The 23,398-nt window shown below is 40.7% G+C and overlaps 1 protein-coding gene across 2 annotated transcripts in view; it reads left to right on the top strand.

The window, feature by feature from the left end:
• The window catches only part of FLT3 (fms related receptor tyrosine kinase 3), a 43,169-nt gene that overhangs the window by 4,894 nt on the left and 14,877 nt on the right, over window positions 1-23,398 (top strand). For both annotated transcript variants that reach the window (XM_061374384.1, XM_061374383.1), the window contains exons 2-9: window positions 9,300-9,424; window positions 10,720-10,922; window positions 11,687-11,802; window positions 14,060-14,177; window positions 15,921-16,057; window positions 16,568-16,707; window positions 16,789-16,942; window positions 20,543-20,708. In XM_061374384.1, the coding sequence (XP_061230368.1) occupies window positions 9,300-9,424; window positions 10,720-10,922; window positions 11,687-11,802; window positions 14,060-14,177; window positions 15,921-16,057; window positions 16,568-16,707; window positions 16,789-16,942; window positions 20,543-20,708 (1,159 nt within the window). The remainder of the gene's footprint in view (window positions 1-9,299; window positions 9,425-10,719; window positions 10,923-11,686; window positions 11,803-14,059; window positions 14,178-15,920; window positions 16,058-16,567; window positions 16,708-16,788; window positions 16,943-20,542; window positions 20,709-23,398) is intronic.

The raw sequence follows: 23,398 nt of genomic DNA, 5'->3' as shown, positions 1-23,398 counted from the left end.
AAATTCCAGGTTACCTGTATTTAAAGCTACTGAGAAGCTGGAAGATGCCCAGAGCGCAGCCTGAGTCCCAGAGGGCCATCCCCATGTCTCTGCCCAATGGTGAATGTGTGTGTGCTGCTGTGGCTGCTCAGCAGAGGCAGGTTTATCAGAGGAGCAGAGCTGGGGACATCCTGCCCTTCTGCAGTATCCCCTTAGAGACTCCTTCCCATAATGACACCAAAATAATATAGCACAGAACACCTTTTGTTCACAGGTTTCTTAAAATGTAGCTTTCAAAAGACTTGAAACTTCATGGCATAAACTCACCCAGTTTTCAGGTTCTGCTCTGTTAGCTGGTTTGTGTAACTGGGTTGAGTTTTCTCTTTGAGGTTTTCTGAAGAACTTCATAGAGATGTTTGCTGTGAAAGTCAATAATGAACAGGTCCAGCAAACAGCAATGGAAATTAAATTGGAGAGTAAAACTTTGAAAGAGCAGGAGTGGATGACCAGTGAAAGCAGAAAGCAATTTCAGTTTTTTATAGTAACATTAGGAAAGGACAAGGACTGTTTAATCCCAGTGATTATACACTTCTAAAAATAAAATAGAGACCAAAAAATCCGTCTAGAGCCAGCAAACAGAACATTTCTCAAATGGGTAGGAAGGGCTTGTTCCCCGTATGGCTTAGTCCTAGTGATCTTAAGGGAAATGCATTTAAGAAGATGCTCTAGGACTCTAAATGCAAAATGCTTCCTTAAGGAGTCTATAACCTTCAAACACAGATAATGCCCTAAAAATTGCTGGTATGATTGAAGGATACACTCTTCTTTTCTTCTTTGTATTTTATGACAAATAAGATCATAAGAAAGCTAGACAGATAGATAAGTGGATAAACATTGTGTGCCTATGTCCCATACAAACGAAGGAATGGCTCCCTATTTTTTCTAAGGTGTTTCCTTAAAAACTGCTGAAAAAACTGAACAGGGTAAACAAACAAAAGCTACCTTATGGCCTGGATAATTAGTTCTGTTACTGTTGTAAAAGTAAGACATTATTTACTCCTTTCTTTGTAGTCTAGGCTTAATGGTGTAGATAAGATTTCTAATGGGTGAGATACAAGACCTGGTTTGAAAAGTGTTTTATTGTTACAGCGTGCTCTTTAAGGAATATATTAGATTTTACATTTGTACAACTGCTTGGGAATTGCAATTCTTTTTCAACATTAACCTCATAACGATGCAAGTAAGAACAATTGGTTAGGGGGTTTCATTCATTCTTACCAAATTTGGTACCAAATACCAACTGCCATTTTTATCAAATACCTTGGATTAATTTTTATCTTTTCATATTTCATAGTAAAACCATTCTCTCCTACTCTTCTTCTTTCTGTCCATCCTTCCCCCTTGCACAATTAAGGCCTTCAGTGTTCCCTTCTCATCCCCTTTTCCAGGAAAGAAAGAATACATTCAGCTATGGAAACAGTTGTTTTGATTCAAAAGAGAAGTTTTACAATACCAGGGTTACTGCTAGTATCTTTTCATTATCTGCTATTATCTGTTTTCCTTTCTCTTTAAGGCAGAATTTTTTCTCCTTGTTAATGAGGTGCCAGGAATCTCATACCTTTGTCTTTAGGTGTTTAAATAAAGTGATCCTTGCTTGCAAGAACCTAGTAATTCCACTAATGTCAATAGGAGTGTTAGAGTGTGTCAGGTAATGAGACTGGAGTACTTACACATGGAGTAATTTGTTGGTTTGGGTTTTTTTAAGGAGCTAAAGCAAACTTACGTATGTCATTAGATGAGACATACCTGTTTGCTTTGCTTCATGCTTGTCTATCCAGCTTTTTAATGGCATGAACATGCTATTTCCATGAGCAAACATCCTCTAGAGAGCAGTCATGAAAAAAGACAGCCCGATGCCACTTTCTGATTCCTGAGGGACCTCTGTGGTCACCAGCAAAACTTTGCCCTCAGAATTGTCCCTTTGTTCACAGGATCACAGAAAGCTTGAGGTGACAAGGGACATCTATAGGTCGTTTGGTCCAACCTCACTGCTCCATGATGGCCACCAATGGCCAGCTGTCCAGGACCTTATACAGGTAGCTTTTGAATATCTGACAATGGAATCCATTGCCTCTCTGGGCAACCTGTGCCAGTGCTTGGGCACCCATATGGTGAAAAAGTTTATGTCATTGCCTCTCGTCCTGTCACTGGGCACCACTGAGAAAAGCCTGGCTCCATCCTCTTTGCACCCTCCCTTCAGGTATTTATATACATTGATAAGATCTCTATGACCCTTCTCTTTTCCAAGCTGAACAGTCCCAGCTCTCTCAGCCTTTCTTCACAGAAGAGATCTTTGTGGCACTTTGCTGACTTCGTTCAGTATGTCAGTGTGTCTTATACTAAGGACCTCACAGGTGTGTCCTCTCAGTGCTGAGGGGGAGAACCTCTACCTGCCAGCAAAACCCCTCCTAGTGTGGCCCAGGATACCACTGTTCACCATATTTCATGGGTTGTAAAGGTCTGAGTAATGTGGAAGTCAAGAAGCAGTTCTCCTGAGGATGGAAGATGTGGGCAAGAAGCAGAAGAACCAGCCACAATGTAGGCTTTTCCACAGAAAGGGGGGTTGCCATGGCAGCTGAGGTTCACTACCTCTGTAGCCACTTTTCAGCTACTTCCCAGAAAGGGGTGTCCTCAGTTTTCCTGTCCTCATCCATTTTCAAGGCTATAATGGCCCAAACTGTGGGTAGAGCAGCAGGGACTGCAGCGAGCTCCCTCTGAACTATACCTTCAGCAGAGAGGGCACCATGAGCTCAGGGACCTGTGGAAGGGCTGTCATTCATTCAGCTAGCCCATATAAAACATGCAAAATGAATAATAACAAGCAAAACAATAGTTCAGCTGTTCGAGCAGTGCCTTTATCTTGGACTCGCAGAGAAGGGAGACAGGAAGTTATCTTAGCGAAATGAAAGGCAAATAAGGGTTTGAATACAACCCTGCAGTCCTTCCTCACCCAAGCCCAGGTAAACAAAAACCAGAAGACGCAGGACAGAGATGAAACAGAACTAAAGGTCTTGCTTGCTTCAGTCTTCAGCATTTGTTTTGTGCTAAGAAGAATTCTTTTGGGTTTTTTGTTGGTTTTTTTTCAGATAAAATCCATGAGTTACTGACATAACGTTAGAACCCAGAAGGGTGATTTCAAAGCAAATCCATAAATCAAAGAGCAGCAACGTGCTAGCGCCAGTTTGGTTTTAGCAAAGAAGCCTGCAACAGCTAAAGCAGTTGGGTTGCTCATAAATGTACATAATCCCTTACTGACAACAGCTCATTCCCAGAGGAACAAGAAACCTGTACTCAGTAGGCCAGTTATATGGTTAGAAAGTCTGAAAAATGATGGAATATATAAAGAAATCAAACTAGATTGCTGTTCATCCTAGCTTAAATGAATGCTGAAATCACAATCTGAATCACAGAGCATGATCTGGGTATCAGTCTGCAATAAAGCAAATGGCAAAAGTAGTCAATAAAGTTGGATATCTAATAGTACCATGTGAAAAATATGCCTGCACTTTGTGTAATCATTAGCTAAGTTTTACTACATAAGGCGCTGGAGCAAATGTATCTGTAACTAATCAGCATAAGAACGGGAGGTGCTCTGCTGACTCCCAGCTACCTGTTCTGTTAGAGAAGGTTTTGTTTGATTCTCTGACAGAGGAATATAAAATACTGTGATACCTTATTTGAAATCTTCAGCCATTTTAATTATTCTTGATTAAAATCTCTCTGTAATTTATAAGCTGGCTGCAATGAGCCATAGGCAGAGCTGCTGACAGTCCTGCTCCGAGAGAAGAAGTAACAGGATCAAAAGGTGTTATTTTATCCAAAAGATGAAGTTTGCTGAAATTTGTACCAAAAATATGTTAGGATATAACAAGACAGAGGACAAGTTCTTGGAAATGGTGGCCAAGTCATTAGATATATTTAAAAAAAAAATGTGGAAATTTCTTGCAGCTGTTTTCATCTGGGACCTGAAAATGGGGAGCTGAGGAAAAGAGCAGGAAATTCAAAATATGAAAAATTAATTTGTGGACAGTGGTCTCTGCTGCATGTGGCAAACTTGGAATAGGCAGCTCTTGGCAGTGATGTTCCAGAGACAGATTGAGCAAACTTCTCTCTCATATGTGGAAAGGAGATCTTTTAGATTCAGGCACAGATTAGATTTGGAAGTACAGGGAAAACAGAATTCTTAGGCAGAGGCAGTGTAGTTTTACTACAGGAGCTGACATAAAGTAAGTTATCAACCAGCAAAGCCCTTTCCTGGCATTTGCACGGGATGAATTAGAGATGGTTTATTCACTGTGACAAGTTCTGGTTTAATATCTCTTCAGAAGAAACACTTGAAGCCACCATAATAAATAGGGCACGACCTACTTACAGGTGTTCTGCTGACTAGGAAGTTTTCACTGTATGTACATGAGCTGTTCCTGCGCAAAAATGCCTTTATTTTTAGTTAATTTTTCAAACCGATAGACCCAAGCCAGAATCCTGCCTGTGCCATGCAAGGACAGACACGGGATCTTCCCAGGAAGGGGCAGCATTTTTAAGCTTTCTGCCTTTTAACAGAAGATCACAACAGATTGCGGGCTACCCCGTTTCGCGGGGCTGCGCGGCGCGGTGAGGGCTGGGCGGCGCGGTGGCGCCCCCTGGCGGCAGCCGCCTGCCCGCCCCCGGGCGCCTCCGTGCCGGTGTTCGTAGATCACGGTCCCTCCGTGCACCGAGACCTCTCTCTCGGGCAGAAGAGCCCACGGAAAAAACAGCGTGTAATGCCACATCCTGAACGGCCTCGGGTGGTGGAAGCGTTGTCAGCGGATCCGGGTGGGAAGACAACCGAGGTGGAGGGTTGAAGGCAATGCAGTTAAGACTGACAGGTGACAGGGCAATGTATGATGTCAGTGTTGCTCCTTGTTATTAGTTCTTTACTCAGCACACAGACCCTAATTAGGCACTTTCCAAACCCACACAGTCTCCTCTACTCTCGTCTTCTCACTGCTTTCCTGCTAGGTGACTCAAGTCTAGAGATTCTCTTCCACTAAACCCTCTCAAAGAGCTACTACACTCTATAGTGTTTTTTCCCTCACATCTCAAATCTCAATCATGTTTGAACATGACTGGGAATAATTAAATCAGTTCACGTGATGTTTGTTGTAATTAACTGGTAAGACCAGATAAATGACTGGTCCTGACCTAGATGTACCCCATCTGATGTTACAGCAACTACTCACAATTAGCATGAGCTGCAACAGAGGTGTCTTGTCACCCACCTTCCTTGTTGAACCTTGTTCTAGCAGTTATTATTCTCCAACATAGATCAACACCTCTGGCCCCATCATCATTTGAGAATGAACTCACAGGTTGCATTTTGGGGGGAAGTATTTAAGCTGAAACAGTGAAGACACCAAGGAAAGAAGGTGTGTTGAAAGATGGGGAAGGAGAAAAGTTAAGTTTGTTGGGAGAGAAATAAGATATGGGTAAAAGGTAGGAATTCATTTAGTATCAGCTTTTTCTACCTATCCTACCTCCCTGTGATTTTTATCCTATTTATATAGAGTAAAATTCTCATTTCAGGATCCATTGCTTTGGGAGTGATTTGAGAAAAAGGCAACCACATGCAAAGTTGTGGAGGTTTTAAGAGATAATGCATGGGTATTGGGCTCCTCCATGTTACCACTATTACAGATTTGTTTCTGGCAGCGTATGAATGTGAGAGGACTATAGCTTCCTTGGGAAAAAGGGGTCATTCTAGCTTCCCTGATCAGGAAGAAAATTTTGGAAAGTTGATCCAGAGTCTCACCCAAGGAAAATGGTCAGAAGCCAAATAAGAAGCTAAACATAGCTTTCTTTATATAAGTCTTCCTGAAGCTGTCAAGTGGAGTGGAAGAATCTTCTATGTCTAGGGAGGGCCTGACTGCTGTGTAAAATCCCAAGCTGAAGACAACCAGAACATTGCATCCCTCGGTATGAAGAGAAAGGTTTTCTCTTCACACTTCACAGTGTTCCAGTTCCTCAGCTATTCTCTTTCTGCTAAACTCAGGCTTTCAGCGTATTCTGGAGAGGTTTTCCCAGTTTTCCAAAGGTTGCTTTTGTCATCCCCCATCTGAAAATAAAATTCTGTAAGCAGTTCCATTCGGTGAACCAGAGTAGCTTCTTGGTTTGCTGTCTCTTCAGTATATTCAGGCCTTTCTCACCACTACCATAACATGTAAGCCCACCTTTTGACTTGCACAGGCACTTCCCCATGTATGGGCCTCCACATCTTGATGAAATCCTGGCTCAGTTTTTATGGCAACTAGAGGATTTTCTGAATTCAATGAGAAAAAGATTTCTCCTAGTGAATATATTTTTGTATAGCCTATGGAAAGATAATGAAGATGGAAAGCAGGCATAAACACACATTGTTCAGTGGCAGTGATTTATTTCCATTCCAACTTCACTACTGTTCAGCAATACACAATATGATTATGTACGCTACATATTTGATACTCCTTGCCCACTGCTTTTAGTCTCTGCAGTTCTTACTTTGGGCTTTTGGGAGGATGACTAGTGTGCAGACTATAACAGCAGTCCCTGAACAGGCCAGCTAGAAGCTGAAAGATCAAGACAGAGAATCGGAGCATTAACACTTCCCAATATTTTTCTTGATTCTGCTTTTTCTGAAAGGCTCCTTCATGCTCTCGTTTTCTGTTTTGTCAGTGTGATGGATTTCTCTAAGACCTACACAAGTTGAGAGCACTCCATGTCATGTAAACACTTCTGACTATCACATTAACTTTTTTTTTCTCACCGTAAAGCAGCTAGAATCCTCTCAGGTTCAAAGTATTCTTCCTTACCCTAAAAAACCTTCTTGGATTTCACAGGAGTAAAGGTGGAGGACAGCAGTGACAAGCTTTAGCAGTTAACAGGACAAGGAGTCCCATTTTCTCTTATACCTGAGGGTGTCAGAGTGCTCACTACTCCCTCTTCCAGCATATGCTCCCACATACTGTCCTTTACAGGTGCAGTTCCAGTTCATCAGACACCTTGTTTGCATGTCTGCTCACAGTCTGGTTGCTACATCTGTCTGCTTCTGCCTAGCTTTTAGCTGCAAATATTTTCCCTGTTTAAATACACCTTTCCTACTGTGGCATTAGGCATCCAACTGACAAGGCAATGTGAGCAAGATGGAGTAATGCCAGGGATAAACTGGCTTGGCTTGTACAATCAGAAGCTAAAACTATTGGCAGATCAGAAAGCTGAAGGGAATGCTCAACAGGCCAAATGAGTTGTAACTTTTGAGGTCCTATTTTCAGGTGGTTTCAGCTGGCGCATCTTAGAAATCAGTGGACATAGGTGGGTTTCCATCAGCTAAGTAAGGTTTGGAAAGGGTGAAAAGTAAAGTGGCCAACAAACAGAAGTGGAGAAAACTGAGCAGAGAACGACTTGGTGATAGACCAGTGGGAGGGCTGGAAGCCTGGTTTGTGTTGACAGGGAGGAATTCAGCATGCTTGGTGTAGATACCTAACGCATACCTGCCTTTCGGCTACCCTCTGACACTCACTGTCTCAAGAAGCGCCAACATTGTCTTTATAGATAATGGAGGGAGGTATATGTCGTCACAAAGAAGTCCTGTTCACCTTTCTTAGGATGACAGGCAGATGGACAGGATCTTCCTCAGAAGTCTGTGAAAGCAGACCACTGCCTGTGTATGCTGTGGAAAGGTGGCACCAAAAATGAAGTGTATGTTAGGTGCCTGAACGTGAAGGGCTCAGGCTTAGCCTGTATTTGCCAAGAGAGCTCAGAAGACATTGTCAGTGTTGCCAGATTAGAGCTCAGGCAGCTCCAGAAGATACAAACATCACAGAGGGGATGGCAGCAACTCTTGCTCATTTCTTCCTTCTACCAGTTTTGCTCCTTCCATCACCTGCAGAAATAGTCTCATTACTTTCATCCTTCAAGTACCTGATGTATTTAACTTTTTTTCCTTCTTTAAACTCTGCAGCTTGCTTTATGTCCAACCATCTCAGGAGCTGGGAGAGCTTAGGGGGAAGGAAAAGCAGAAAAACAAAACCTGAGGGCAGAAATCTTCCAAGTCACCAGGAGAGAGATGTTATTTTATAATCAGTGCTGTTGAGAGCTGACTTTAGGGAATTAATGGAAATCAAACTCTTTTCACCCTGCCAGTTATTCAGTCTTACTTCTGTTTATCTTATATTGCTTATGTGCAATGATGTGAGCATGGTTACTATATACCTCCTTTAAGATTAAAAGGTGACTTCTCAAGCTGCAGTCCCAGTAGAAAGGCTCATATGTAGTGTTCCAGAGACATGATGCCTTTGAGGCACAAGCAGCTTTCCCACGCTGCTCCTTATGTGTAAGGAGAAACAACATCTACTGCTCCTGCTAGGGCTAGGAGCTGCCCTGGCTCTATAAGCAGAAAGCCAGGGAGGTATGGAGGATGAGAAAGCCATGGGCTTACTCTTCCTTGTGCTCCACTTTCTGCATCTGCTTTCCTCAAAATAGTGTGAATTGCTGCCTTATTTGCTTCCTGGAGGAGAAAGAGCTCAAGGTTGTGAATGGCAGCTCAAAGGAAGAAGCATCTAACCTGCACCTCGCTTGTGAGCTGGGGTACACAAATCCATACCAGGAAGGCTCAGGAGGGTGTCCAGTATGTCAAATCAAATAGAGCCAGTCCTGGATGGAAGGGAAAAGGAAGACATGATCTTGAGTCCTTGGGCGAGCTCAGCGTGGGCTCTGAAGACGAGTTGGAGGACATCATTTTGCCATTGCAAGTCAAAGCAAGAGTGCTTGGAAAGTGTTTCTTACTTGAACACCTCCTGAGTGCTGATGGTGCATGATCATCCTCTGGCTCACACCAAGCAAACGTTGACCTTCAGCTGCAGGGGTAGGTGCTGCAGGGCCCTTTCCAACACACAGGTGCAGAAGTGATCTGCAAGAGAGAGCCTGTGTTTTATAATGTGGTTTCTAAAGGAGCCTCCAGAATACATAGAGGCTTTTGTCTTCAGACATTTTCTGCAATATTATGGGACATACATCTAATGAGTGAGGTACCTGTGCCTTTGGAATGTTCTCAAATAGTGCTTCCACTCAGCTTCAGTACACAAATGCAGTATTTGCAAATGCATACAATATATCTGCATTTTTCCTCCTGCCTTTTCTTTTTATAAGGTGTAATCTTTCTACAGCTTTGTTGTATTTTATTTTTACTAAGATTATTATCCCAGAGCAAAGATCTAAACATGATTACATTTTCTATTTCTGTTTTACAGTTCTTGTTATGACAACAGTTACTTTCACTTCTGCAATAAAACAAAATACATCTGAGATTATGTGTGTTTTAATCAGCCAGAAGGATGAAGGTTCAGGAACACCAGAGACATTGGTATCTCCCAAGGTAATATAACAGAGAACTAGTTGCTTATAAAATACTCCTGTCCATTCTAGAAATGGCTTCCCAGAAGTTAGCAACACCCTAACCCTTTAGGCTGTGGGGATGTCACAGTCAAAATAACCAGGGTTATGCCAAATATGACTAGAGGAGGTTAGAGGTAATTACTTGTCACAATTCGTACTTTGAAAGTGTAAATAGATAGGTATCACTTTTCTCTAAAACTGATTTTTTAATTTCTTGATGCTGTCTGACGTCAGCATGCCTGAATATTACTGAATATTGTTCCAAGGTAGTCTTATGGAATCTTTTTCATTCCTGGACTAATAAATAAAAAATTTGGATAACAAATGAAACTACAGCAGCCAAAGTTGTGATGTCCTTGTATCTAACAAGGCAGAATATGGCTGCTATCTCTAAATACTTCTCAGATCAAGTGAAGGGAAAAAGAAGGAGAAATGAATGAGAAGAACCAACACCAAGCAGAGTGTGGAGCAGAGGATGCAATGAACTCTGTCCTTTCATACATTTACACCAGGTAAATTTCACCCACCAAAGTCACGGAGGGAGACATTTAGGACTACTGTTCAGATGGAGCTATTTACTTTCCACCTTTTGCTGCAGCTGAGCTTAGAGACTCATAAATCCATTGGTGGTTTTCAGAACAACTGTGGAATAAGGTCCTTCTGTTTTCAATTCTCCTTAGCTATACACAGTGGTGAGGAAATGAAAGGTGTGAAGGTGCCCAGGCCAAATGTTCCTTACCTAGTAAAGCTCCAGAGGATTTGAGGAGCAGTCTAGCAAGGTGCTGCAGTGACAAGCAGTGGGATGCTAAAAAATACCCAAAAGTTCTGGCCCTGCCTTTGCATTTTGAAGTTGCAGACAGAAAAGTTGTATTATAGTTCTTTGTCTTCCTATGGCTTTACATGAAAGGAAACAAAAATGAGAGTAAAGAATGGCATGTGTCACTAAGGGAAACTATCATGTTTCTGGCAAAAACTGTTCTGTGATGTCTGTTGAAAGAACAGAATTAACTAATTTAACTGGAATCCTATAGAGTTTCATAGTGCAGTAGAATGCAACATATTTATGAAAAAGTTTCACAACAGAAATGATAAAACAAAACAAGAAAAAGGTATGATGGTGTTATTTCAGTATGAATTTCTATTCATATTTGAACATTATGAGGCAGTTTATGAAAGCTTTTCTAGAAGAACATCCTTTAAAAATATTTGAATGCAAAAAAGCAAGTAAATTTAATTTCTAACAAGCACATAACAGTCTGTCCTCCTGCATCACAGATTTCTAACATTTTGGAAGATCTTGGGTGTTACTTGAATTCTCAAGGAACAGAGAACATCTATGAACCAACTAAAAATGTGGAAGTTAATGTCTTTGAAGATATTGAATTAAGAGTAATAATGAACATTTCTAATATAATTTCATGCTTCTGGTTCTTTAAAGAGAGCAAAGCGTGTAAACCTTCTTTGGACTCAGAGAATCGGTGAGTCAAAGGATGTACTGATGAAAAGATCCTTTAAGAGATCGTTTCTTTTAGGATGCAAATGGAATATTTTCTGTGACTGTGCTTGCATTTAATTACATGTTATGCATTATCTTTTTAAACCTTTTAATCTTTGTTCATGGCTGTCAGCTGGCAGCACATTACTGATTGTCGTTTAGACTCATACATACATGAATAGTTTGACATAAGCTTGTTCTGTGATTTTGTATAGCATCATGCATAGGGATGTCCAGGGACTTTCTGACATTGATCCATTTGAGTTTTGCAGTGCTCATGTGAGGCAAAATTGTGATTTTATAATCAAAGAAACTGCGGTATGAAGAATTATGTGACTTGGTAGGGTGACACTGCAGATCAAGAACAACAACAGGAACAACATTCTAATTCTCACAGACAAACCTGGTCTGAAACCTGAGGCTTGATTATTGCCTCCTCCTGCAAAACATGTGGAATGGGACTGTAGGTAAAGCATTTCCATTTGGACCCCTCAGCTGTCCTAAGCTCAGGAAGCCCATCCTTCTCAAACCTCAGCATTAAACATGTGGTACCTGTGGTTTTAAATTCCTATGTGCTGCTTGTGTACGAAGATACATGATAAAAACACTTCAGGTTGAAGGATTTTGTGTAAATAATGAAGACTAGTATTTCTGAAGGCTTTTTGCAAGACTGAGGAACTAACATTTTATTCTGTGTGTTGCATATTACCTTCTAGATAACAAACACAGCTTTACTTTGTTTTACAGATATGTTATGTCTTTGGCTTTTTCCCAAATAAAAGAAGCACAAGCTGGAAAATACACCTTCTCAGTCATAAGTGAAACTGGCAATTACACAGTAGTTGTGCCTATTCTCATCCGAAGTAAGTATATCTGAGATGAAAGGACTTTCCCCATTAATAGGTTTAAGGGGAGAGACTCCAGTTCAGTCAAAGCTCTCGGATGCTGCATTTCAAGCATCTTCCTAGACTTCCATAGGTCTTGGAGCTGTCTTCAGAGGCTGAAATCAAAACTACAGACTGCAGGAGAGTCAGCTTTTGCTCATCAATAAACCTTGCAACTGAACAAATAAAGATGGAAATGCATAGCAGCTCTCTTCTCCCCTACGAGAAATTCCCTCTATGACAGAAGGGACAAATTGAGGGTGTATTTTGCATGGTCTCAAAGCTCATGGGCTAGATTTCTTTGCTTGCATCTTATCCTGTTTATTCTCGGTGTTGTCAGCTGGGCTATTACCTGGACCAGGTCAGAGCATCCCTATTATGCTCTGGTCTCTGGTGCCCCAAAATCACCGCCACTTCTCCTCCTGGGCCTGCCTCTGGGTCCATGCACTTCTCTCAAAGCTTCTCCTTTCACAATTCCATGGGCAGCAAGAGTCACCACTGAAGGAAGGGGAAAGACAAGGTCCCTCTCCTCAGTGCCAGCCTTTACTTGTTTATTGAGTCTTCAGGTAAAACCCATCAGTACTGCAGCTGCTCAGCACAAGGGTGTCTGAGAAGCTGAGATTTTAGCTGCTGCTAAATGCTCATGACAGCTCACCTGTGAGGTGTGACTTTTTGAAAGGCTCAGAGTGGGAGCAGATTTGATTGAATTTTCTCAAGAATAACACAAGGGACATCTCTGATGCAAAGGCAACTGCTGCAACAAACTTCAAGCTTCTGTTTCTACATAGAGGTGTCCAAGGACATAGATGAAAAGAAAAAAGACCCACACTGACATGTTTTGGGTTTTTTTAACAGAATATAAATTCTATGTAATTTTATCTGGAGAGCGCCAAATTTAATATTTAAGAAAGTAAAAGAAATTTCAAAGGAAGGAGAGGAAAACACCCATCCAAACAGCTAAAAGACTGTCAAAGCCTTCTAGAGAAAGGTTTAATAGTACCGTTACTTACCTTGTTTGTAATAAATTGTGATAAATCAGTTGGTTTTATTCCCTCTATTTGTTTTTAAATCATTTCTTCTGCTTTTTTCTCTCTCAGATGTCATAAGTGTCATCTCCAGTCTCTCCTTGTTTTATTGGAAGGCCTATTGCATGTCTCAATCATAATTTTAACAGTTTCATTGAGGGGACAGAGTATTAAATCTTCAATTAAACATTATCTTCTCTACTGTACCAATTAGGCTTTAGAGGTAAAAAGTGATACTGCATGTGCAACCAATAGCGGTTTGAAACAGTCTCGTTAAAGATCTTTTCTATATCAATTGCTTGGATTGCATTTTTCTTGCTCCTGTGAATCTAATCATAATTTCATCTCTCACAAAATCCTCCAGTCTAGATGGGAATACTTCAACTGAGATGTGAATCTCTAGAGGTAGAAAAAAAACCCTTTTAGGCCCAGCTTATAAGACATAAATGGAGAAAGAATTTGAAAATCCAAAAGTATTAGTTTCACCTTAGAATCATAGAACCAACTAGGTTAGCATGTCACTTTGCAGACAATGGGAGAATGACTAAAGAACATGTCCCTCTTCAGTGTGGAAGCTCTAATTTCATTTTAAAATGACCTAAGGCCAGAGTTGGTGTTCTGAATCAAATCTTTAGCAGTCTTAATACATTAAATTTATATGCTTAGGTCAAGTCTGCACCTGATGGATTGAGGGGACTGGGAGTTATCTAGGAACCTTTTCCCCCCAGGTTACAAGTATGGGTTAGAGAAATCTGCTGGTTATCAGAAGTCATTATCACCCGTTGTTTTTCCATGGTGTATCTGATCTGACCAAACAGTATGCAAGGATCCCATTTTGTGTAGGGACTTTCTAGTCTCAATAGATACTCCACCAAAGGCCACGGGATTGGTATGTTATTCAAAAGGTATCTGTGCTCCTGCCCAGTGAAATCAATATCAACCACAGCAAATTCACACCTTTCAGTCTCAGTCTCAGGAATATCCTTTGGTGCAGGCTTTGATATCGGGGAAGCTGTGATTTAGCAATCAAGGCTGAAAATCTCATGAGACCAGCCCATAATATCCCTAAGGCAAAATCAGTTTCTATTCACTCAGTGCCGAAACCTCCTGAAACAAATTGCATCTCTGTAACTTCAAGCACTACCAAATAAGCAAAACACTGTTTCAGAATGGTTTCAGTATTCTTAAGCATTTGCATTATTTCTTAACAGAGAGACCAAGCAAACCCTATTTTAGGAAAAGGGAAGGATCAGATGCAATTGAATGCGTATCTGAGAGCTACCCCCAGCCCTACGTGGAGTGGATATTTTGCAAAACACCTGAAAAGAGGTATGGTGTATGTTTATATGCATGTTGAATCTCTAGTCTGAGTTCACCAACTTCTGAAGAAGGGGAAGGCTTTGTACTCCTTACTGTGCATAGTGAGCTGGGGAGATAACTGAAGAAGAGCTCTGGGGACAGTATTTTTGGAGACAGGTTCTGCCAGCTTGGTTGAAAACCTGTCCCTGCATGATCCATTCTCCGGAGTGCTGCAACTCCTCTAGACTCACTCCTACAGGCCCAAGTCCTTCTTATGTTGGGGGCCCCAGAGCTGAGCATAGTACTGCAAGTGTGGTCTTACAAGGGCAGAGTAGAGGGACAGGATCACTTTCTTTGGCCTGCTGGTCAAGCTGCTTTTGATGTAGCCCAAAATACAATTGGCTTTCTGGGCTGCGAGCACACACTGAAGCCAGCTCACATCCAATCTTTCATCCACCAGTACCCCCAAGTCCTTCTCCTGAGGGATACTCTCAGTCTCTTCATCCCCCAGCCTGTTGTTGGTACTGGGGGTTGCTCCAACCCAGGTGCAGAACCTTGCACTCTGCCTTGTTGAACCTCAAGAAGTTCACACAGGCCAACTTCTTGAGCCAGACATGTCAAGCACATCCCCTCCCTCAGGCGTGTCAACCACACCACTCAGCTTGGTGTCATCTGAAAACTTGCTGAGGGTGTGCACAGTCTATGTCACTGATCAAGATATTAAACAGTACTGGTTCCAATACAGACCCCTGAGAGACACCATTTGTCACATATCTTCATCTAGATATTGAGCCCTTGACCACTACCCTCTGGATGTGACCATCCAAACAATTCCTCATCCACCAAAGAGTCCACCCATCAAATTCATGTCTCTCCAATTTAGAGAGAAGGATGTTGGGGAAGTCTGTGTTAAAGGCCTTACAGAAGTACAGATAGATGACACCCATAGCTCTTCTCTTGTCCACTGATGTAGTTACTCCATCATGGAAGATCACCATGTTGGTCAGGCAGGAGTTGTCCTTTATGAAGCCATGCTGGCTGTCTCAAATCACTTCTCTGTCCTCCATGTCTACCTTAGCACAGCTTCTAGGAGGATCTGATCCATGATATTCCCAGATACAGAAGTGAAGCTAATAGGTCAGTAGCTCACAGGGTCCTTCTGTCTACCCTTCTTAAAAATATGTGCAATGTTTCCCTTTTTCCAAAATACGTGCAATGTTTGCCTTTTTCCAGTCATGGGGACATCACATGAAGTTTTAGAGCTGGGAATATGTTAGAAGGGAAGGAATGTTAGAAGGGAAGTTTTCTGAGCTAAATTATTTTTCCCCGTCCTATTAATATATAAAGTTGAGTCTATTAATAGCAGGAATAATGCCTTTCTTTGCAGACTGTTGAGGTCTTTGGGATTTCTTTGGGATCTGGGTCTCATAAGGGCTGCTGGATTTGCAGCAGCTCCCACCACAGGAATTTAGAGATGCGGTGTGAAAGGTCAGCCTCTATGATTTCACTCTTGTGAAATCTTGCTCTTGTCACAGCATTACCTGTCTTAAGAGCCAGTTTGAGCATATTCAGGTTATTTCAGCTCATATTTCTGCCTAGGCTGTGACATTTTCTTTTCTTATCTTCACCTTTCCTAGTTCCTTTTTTATTCAGATATGTAAGATCCAGTTTTCCCACTATTGTTTGCATAGTTTCATGGCTTGGAAATTTATCAGATTTATTTGCTTGAAGTTAACCAAATGAGTCAATGAATAATTGTGCTTGTAATTGCAGTTGCCCTGATAAAGTGCATGAAGAAACTGGGGAAATAGATGGCATACAGAAGATACAATATGAATTATTTCAAACTTATATATGGTGCTGTGCAGCTAATGACCTGGGCAGAGAATGCACTGGCCTCTTTACAATAGGTAACTTCCCTCTAACTTTACTTACATGCAAGCTGGATCCTGCTGCTGAAGTTAGTTGCACTACTCACCTGGGTGTAATTTCTTTGCTGAACTACTTGTTTGTATGTTATATGTTTGTGTAATCACTGGAACAAATCTAACAATCAATATCATTGCTCTGTTACATGTTTAAAACCTAATTCTAATAGCTATTTGTAGTCTCTGTAAAAAATGTCTTGCCCTACATTTGCTAAATATCTATTAACTTTTTCTTCATGTTTTTAGGACTACGGGGCATGAAAACACTCTTCAAAGTGTTCTCAAATATATACATTTATAAATATTTATAAACTGATCTATAAATTCAGGTTTATTAGTCTGGTTCTTTTGAGTAAACCTGACCTGAGCTAAGCTCTGTGCTGAGCCATGCCCTATAGCTATCTTGTAAATTACATCAAAACTGTTGAATTAACAGAGCATTTTTCCAGGCAAAGTGATGGTTCTTTCAGTGACTATGTTTTGATTTTGTAGATTTAAATGAACGACAAGCAGCACCTTTACCTGAATTACTTCTTAAAGTCGGAGAACCGTTGCTGATCAGGTGCAGAGCTGTTCACCATAATTACAAATTCAGAATAAAATTATCTTTAGAAAACAAAGAAGTTGAGCAGGTAAGAAGACAGGGCACATTTCAGGAGAGGTAATATTGGGCACTATCAACTGATTAAATGGAAATCTCTGTTGAAAACTAGGATCGCCAGTTTGAAGGATTAGACTATCAAACCGATTACTCAGCAATTCGGATCCAGTATGTGTTTGCTTCATCAGCAGGAAGAAGTGATAGCGGACATTATACCTGTTCTTCTACTGCTCATCCGAACAAAACTGCCTTGGTTACAGTTTTAGGTAATTCCAACCCCCGGTGTTAATTTTGTCCCTCAGTTGGTTATTTTTCTTTGTTTTCCATGTGGCAATTGTTTGCTTGCAGGTAGGCAGCATATGTTTATATTTCCTTTTCTAAGAAAAAAGTCTGACTTACTGACAGTCTAGGGGAGCCAAGACATTAACCTGAACTGAGTCATTCTGGTACATGAAGATAATCAACCTTTGCATTATATTGCTTTTCAAATAATTCCCGTTAAAAGACAGTCCTTTTGGAAGTTAAATACGAAAGATGTACCAGGCCTGACACAGGTCTGAGAGGAAGGAATCAAACAGATATAAGATTCTTGATGGTGGGCTGTCTCACTCAAAACCCAGAACAAGCACTGATAGATCTGAAAGAAAACCTGAAACTTGAGAGACTACTCCAATGTTATTGCTTGTTCTGCATGTCTCCTGCTTTCCAGGTACTGAAGCAAACCATCCTCTTAAGACCAAGCTATGCAAGGCCTGAAAATTTAAAAAATCAAAAGCATACCAAAGGAAACATCATTCTACTTAAGCAATATGTTGATTTAAAAGCCAGGGGAATTGAAGTTAGTCCAAAATAGCCTCAACTGCAAACTTTGTTATTCAGATGGAAATAACGTACAAAGAGTCATAAGTCTGGAAACAAGGTATGGAAAGGAAAGCTGTAGTTAGGAATAGACACTGGAAGTAGATTTCTGACTGTTGTGCCTGGAGATGGAGTCTGTACCTCTGAGAACAAGGCTCTCTGAAGCATTCACCATGTGTTTCACCTTAGATGTAGTAGCTCTCAGAGTTTCTAACACGTAGGCTAAGAATGATAGAAAGTGAGAATACTTGCCCCAGTCTCTTCAGAAATTACTTTCCCAGTGCAATACCCTCTTTTCAGTTTCTGCCTCCCAATGAGCAGGAAGTTCACTCATCATTTACAATAACTGAGTACAACACCTAGGCAATTTTCCTACACACATCTTCCTAGGATTGAGAGGGTAGTGTAGAGCTAGAGCAAGATCCTCTGTTTTCTCAGTACTGATGTCCAGTTCAGAAATAGTGGCATCTTGTATCCATGAGCTATTAGGTCTGAGTATGTGTCATAGTAATAGAAGATATTTTGATCACTGTCTATGGAAGTATTTCCTAGTAGGGTATTTTTTAACTGGAATATGCCAAGCTGCAGTGATTGTCTGTACCCTCCTTAAGATCCTTTATGCCAACAAAACTGAGGGCTTATTGGCTTTGCTGATGAGAAAATCTATTTATTTACTTACATGGTGGATTAAAGTGGGGGGATGTTGTCACCTGGCTAAGAGGCGTGCTTCTCTCTCCAAGGTTATGAAGGTACATCATGTGCTTCTGATCCACCCCAACCTTTAGCCTAATGTACTAATGTCAACCATTGTTGGTGTGAATTTATGCTATCATCCCAGCTTCAATTTTGTCAGTGGTATTGGTACAGATTTTACTCAGTTGTCCATGGCACAGGTTGACAGTTTCTGAAATGATCCTACCTTTAATCATCACAGTGCATGAGTCAGCACCTACAGTTACACTGGGAATGGTCGTGATGTAACTTAACCACAAGAAAACTGATTTGGTTGACACACACTGCATGGCCTGGGGGGTTTGGCTAACATTAACCATTGGTGAGTGGTCTTCTAATCTCTAGTAATGCCTTGCATCCACACAGTTCTGGTTTTGCTTTTTGCTGATACTTAACCAAGTTATCCTGCCTTGTGTAGCTGGTCAGGTCAGGCAGGGTGGTTAAGCCACTTTAAAGCACAACAGAGGTCAACCAACTGCAGCTGCAAGGCTCTTTGTTTCTGCAGTTTTTATGCTCTATTTACACCAGTGTTGAATAAAGAATTTTTAGGGATATGCAAGCTATTTCACAACACATTAGGCTTAAAGCCACAAATAAACAAATACAATAAATACAGAGGCTAGAAAGCTTTGTTTCCAGTCTCAAGAATTTCATCTCACCTCTCTGTCATTACTCAATAATCATGTTCACTGGTTCTCTGGCAGAAAGACACTTGAATCTGCCAAAAAATAGTCAGCCAAGCAACAACATGCTATTTTCTTTCCCTTTCAAGAAAGAAACTACTTTTTCTTAAGTTGTTTCCCAGAGAAAGGGCATATCCTGCTCCAAGGTCCTTGCACACACTCTGGAGAAAGCCTTGGCTGGTTTTGTTGTTGACAGTACACACAGAGATGACATTCTGCCTAGAAGGACAAAGTCCAAAACATCATTCAAAACATGAAGGTCCAATTTATAAAACCAAAAAGCAAAAAAAAAAATAGGAGAACAGTCATGAAAGCATTTGCTTCTTGGTTTAAAATACTGATTATTTTGTTCATTTTTTTGTGTGTGTGGTTTTCTGAGAGTTTTCAGATAGTATTTTGTAAGCCAATAAGATAGACAGGGATAAAACATGCCAAGCAGCATATAAGGTTTCAACCAGAAGAAAAACACTCAAAATGAAAAAAACAGTCCAGCAATATTTCTACAGTGCAGTTTTTCACCATATGGCTGGTTAAACACTGGCACAAGTTTCCAAGAGGTTGTAAAGCCTACTTCCTTGGAGATACCAACCTCAACTGGATGTGGCTCTGAGCAATCTCACCTAGTTGGACTTGCTCTGAGCCGAGGCTGGACTAGACATCTCCACAGATCTCTTCCAATGTATATGATTCCATGATTTTTACAGAGCTGATCCTAGCCCCACTGATGTCTTTACGACAGCCTCCTCCCACAGGTATCTTCTGTTGTTTGGGTGGGATTCATTTCATTTCATGAGACGTCTAACCCCAGCAATGACTTCAGTTCCTTCAGCAGTCCGTGTCAAGGAACAGATAGTTTCAGATATTTTATCATCTTATCATTTAGGATGGGATACATCTGGACATGCCTCTCTCATTCCACTGAGTTTATCAGAGGTCAAAACAAGTAGCTTAGGTGGGTTACCAAACTTCAGACAGCTCCATTAGGTGAAACTAATCCCACCCTAGCAGGGCAAGTGCCAGCAGCTTACAGCTCACACACACCTTCAAAACTCATTTTCGTATCGCTGTTGTCTTGCATCAAATATGTCGAATTGAGATGGGGAAATAAAGGAGCAGCTGCAAGACTCATTACCAAAATCTTCAGCTCATTTCAGGGAAGGAGAAACAACTGCTATCAACATCTGATTATTCTAATAGTGCCACCTGGTTTTGTTCCCTGATAGAGGAAAGCCAGAAGATGCAGCCGTTAGCACCTGGAACACACCTAAACAAACCAAATACATAATGCTGGTGGTGGCCCTGTGGCTCTGTAAGGTGGACCAGGGAGGAATCAGGCCACTTTGGAAGGACTCTGGTTTGACCAAATATGCAACTTCAGCAGTTTGAGATCATCTGTCTGCAGCTGAGCACAATGACATCATTTCAGTACTATTTTGAAGTATTATCTTATTTTGATTAGCAGGATGCCTTTTGTGACGTAGCATGGTGCTTTTTTTGCTTGTGATTGCTAAAGTGAAAAACATACAGATGGCAAAATTCCTTCATTAAGCAGTTCAGCCTTTATAATATATATATTACTTAAATTTTTTCCAGAAAAGGGATTTATAAATATAACCGACTCTAAAGAAGAATTTGAAATTGGTGAGGAAGCATTTTGCCTTGAAGTTAACTTTACAGCATATCCGTCAGTTAGATGCATGTGGCTATCTCCCCAAAAAACATTTCCGTGTAAACAAAGTTACAGCGTGGATGGACGCAGGTACTTGAATATTTTGGTAGTTTGATATAATAATGTCTTGTATTTATATCTCATTTGGACTGCTTACTGTCCATGTTTTGTACTCTTTTTCTGTTTTTAAAATGTGGCGGTGAAGCTGTGTTAACAAAAGGCCTCAAGCATGATTTTGATTTTCAACACCAGTTCATGTAAATAACTTCTAGAATCAAGTTATTCTCCATGTTATAATACACCCTTTGGTAAATTAAGCATGTAGCCTTTTGTTTATCTGCATTTTGCTATTCCCTTTCTCTCTAACACAGTTTCTCAGTTACACATCTGTTTCAGTTTTCATACAGGATCACAATTTCTACATGTTACCCTTTTGTCATCGTGTTCTTGATGATGTTCCCAGTGTCTTTCAGACTGCTTAAATTAAAGTCTAAGTCCACGTAGTTTCCCAGGCCACCGTTAGATCTGTTTGACTATGCCACAGAAACATACCGTTCTGCTCGTTACCTAGGTCATGTATTCTTCCACTGCTGCAAAACATGTTTTGAATAAACCTGTTAGTTATCTACCTTTTCTGTTATTTCCTACAATGAAGTTCTGGCATGAATCCTGCTTAAGGCTAATGTTTTCTCCATTCCTTAGGCTTTCTAATTTCTTGATAACATTATCTAATTTCCTTCAGAGACTCTTTCAAAGTAGTCTCATGGCTTTCAAGGTAACAACTCTTACTCACCTCAACGAAAATAAAGCTAAGCTGCTCTTTTAAAGTTTTCAATTTAAAGCCATGTAGGGCCTAGGCAGGAATTAATGTGGCTGCATAGATTTTTTTCTTATATTCTTAAAACCTCTCTTAACATCTGCATGAAACTGTGCTACAGCCATGATTATTATTTTTATCATTTCTTTCCTTAGTATTGTGGTGCGCTCGATTTTATCCACTAGCTTCTCAAGTAGTCTTTGCCACAGACTGGCCCTCCCATCTGCACTAGAAGGTGCATTGGAATCAGATCTCCATGAGGTTCTGAGACAGCTCAGTTCAGATTAGTAAACTGTCATCTCCTGGCAATAGCCACAGGAACTCTGTCTCTGCTGATAAAGCGAGGGCTGTCAACAAACTCTGAAGCTCTGGGTGTGTGTTGGTGACTAACCTGCAGTGCCTGACATGGGCTAGGCAGATCTGTTCTTTATGATCACTACTGATTTTGGAAATGAGGTCTCAGGGGACAGCCATGAGCATTTGCTCATCCTTGTCCAGTAGGTACCTCCCTCCAGCTGAAAATACCTAGTCCATTTGCTTTGCAGCTGGTATTGATCTCTTCTCACCACTCATAAGAACAGGGGTCAGTTTTGCTTGGATGATTGACAGCTGGTGTAAATTAAATCCAGATAAGAAGGTGCTACAGATTGGGCCAACAATAACAATTTTGAGAACTCCAGAAATAGCTTAGGTAGCTCTCATTAATGGGTCGGGTGCAGCTGGTTGTGGCTTGGGATCTATGAGTCATATCAGATAGCCTTTGCAGCACAGCACCAACAGTTGTTGAGAGCTGATCACCACCTGCTGCCTGAGAAAATTCAGCCCATGTCCTGGAGAAGTGCATGGGGCAGGGCAGCCCTGCATCATCCATGGCCACGATCATGGCCATAGGCAGCTCACTGCCCCAAGTGTCACTGGAGCTTGACCTGGAAATTGCTTCAAACAGACAACTTAGCCATCCATCTGACTGTGCTGTCAATTAAATACTTTTTTTAGGTTCATTTTAGGTAATTATACTCTGTGTTTGTTCCTTTGTCATCCAATTTATCTTATGGAAAAATATAATTGAGGGAAAAATCCATTAATTTGGTGATTATTTCATCTGACAAGTACATTCTTCTATACAAACATTCCCCACAGCTATTCAGTTTTGGTTGAATACTAGCATTGGATAGACATGTCTCCTCTGAGGAAAAGAAGTAGAGGTATATATTTCATTCAGTTTGAAGCAGCAAGGGGTAGGGAGTTCAGGAAACAGTGCCTGAGGCTGTAGCACTGCAGATTTCATTGTGATTTTAAAGCAGAACGTCTCTTGAAACAAAACAAGTAAAGGTCATTATATATCTTCATGTATTGTGAATCTAACTTTGCACATTTTAGTTAACTTCTGTGTAACCATGTGTCCCAACACTTCTACTTTACTCCTTTCATATCCTTCTTCATTTCCTGTTTTTCTGCATTTTTGATTTCTGCCATTTCCTTATCAAATTGTTCCTCTTGATTATAGATCATATTAAATTTATTAATTAAATCTGTCCCCTTCTTTAGATTCTAATTTCAAGTCCCAAGGATTCATCTCTTTTGTCACTGCCCTACATGTCTCCAGACATTCCTTTGGAATTTCCATTTTCTGTTTGCTTTTGTTGACTCTCTGCTTTAGCACACTTTGATTTTCACTTCCCTCCTAAGAGCAAATCATACACAGAGCGACCTCTGTTAAATTTATAATAGTTGTCTCACATCCCTTTCTGTTTTCAGTTATCAAAGACATGCTTTAAATTATTTTCTCATTACTTTATTAAGATTTAATTCTTCAGACCTAGGATTTCAAAAGCAACAGATGATTTGTGGTTTCTTCTGCCTTCAATATCCACTTTGAGGTAGCTTAAAAGGGGTCTGATTTAAAAAAATCCTTGAGTTCAGGGACATCTTTAAGGCCATTTCAGATGAAGACATTCAAAAG

This window comes from Neopsephotus bourkii, unplaced genomic scaffold (assembly GCF_033783945.1).
Source record: "Neopsephotus bourkii isolate Nb327-2 ecotype Australia unplaced genomic scaffold, CSIRO-AGI_Nbou_v1 NB_1638, whole genome shotgun sequence".
Classification (NCBI taxonomy): domain Eukaryota; kingdom Metazoa; phylum Chordata; class Aves; order Psittaciformes; family Psittacidae; genus Neopsephotus; species Neopsephotus bourkii.
The sequence above is the reverse complement of the archived record's forward strand: the minus strand, read 5'-3'. Positions and strand labels throughout refer to the sequence as shown.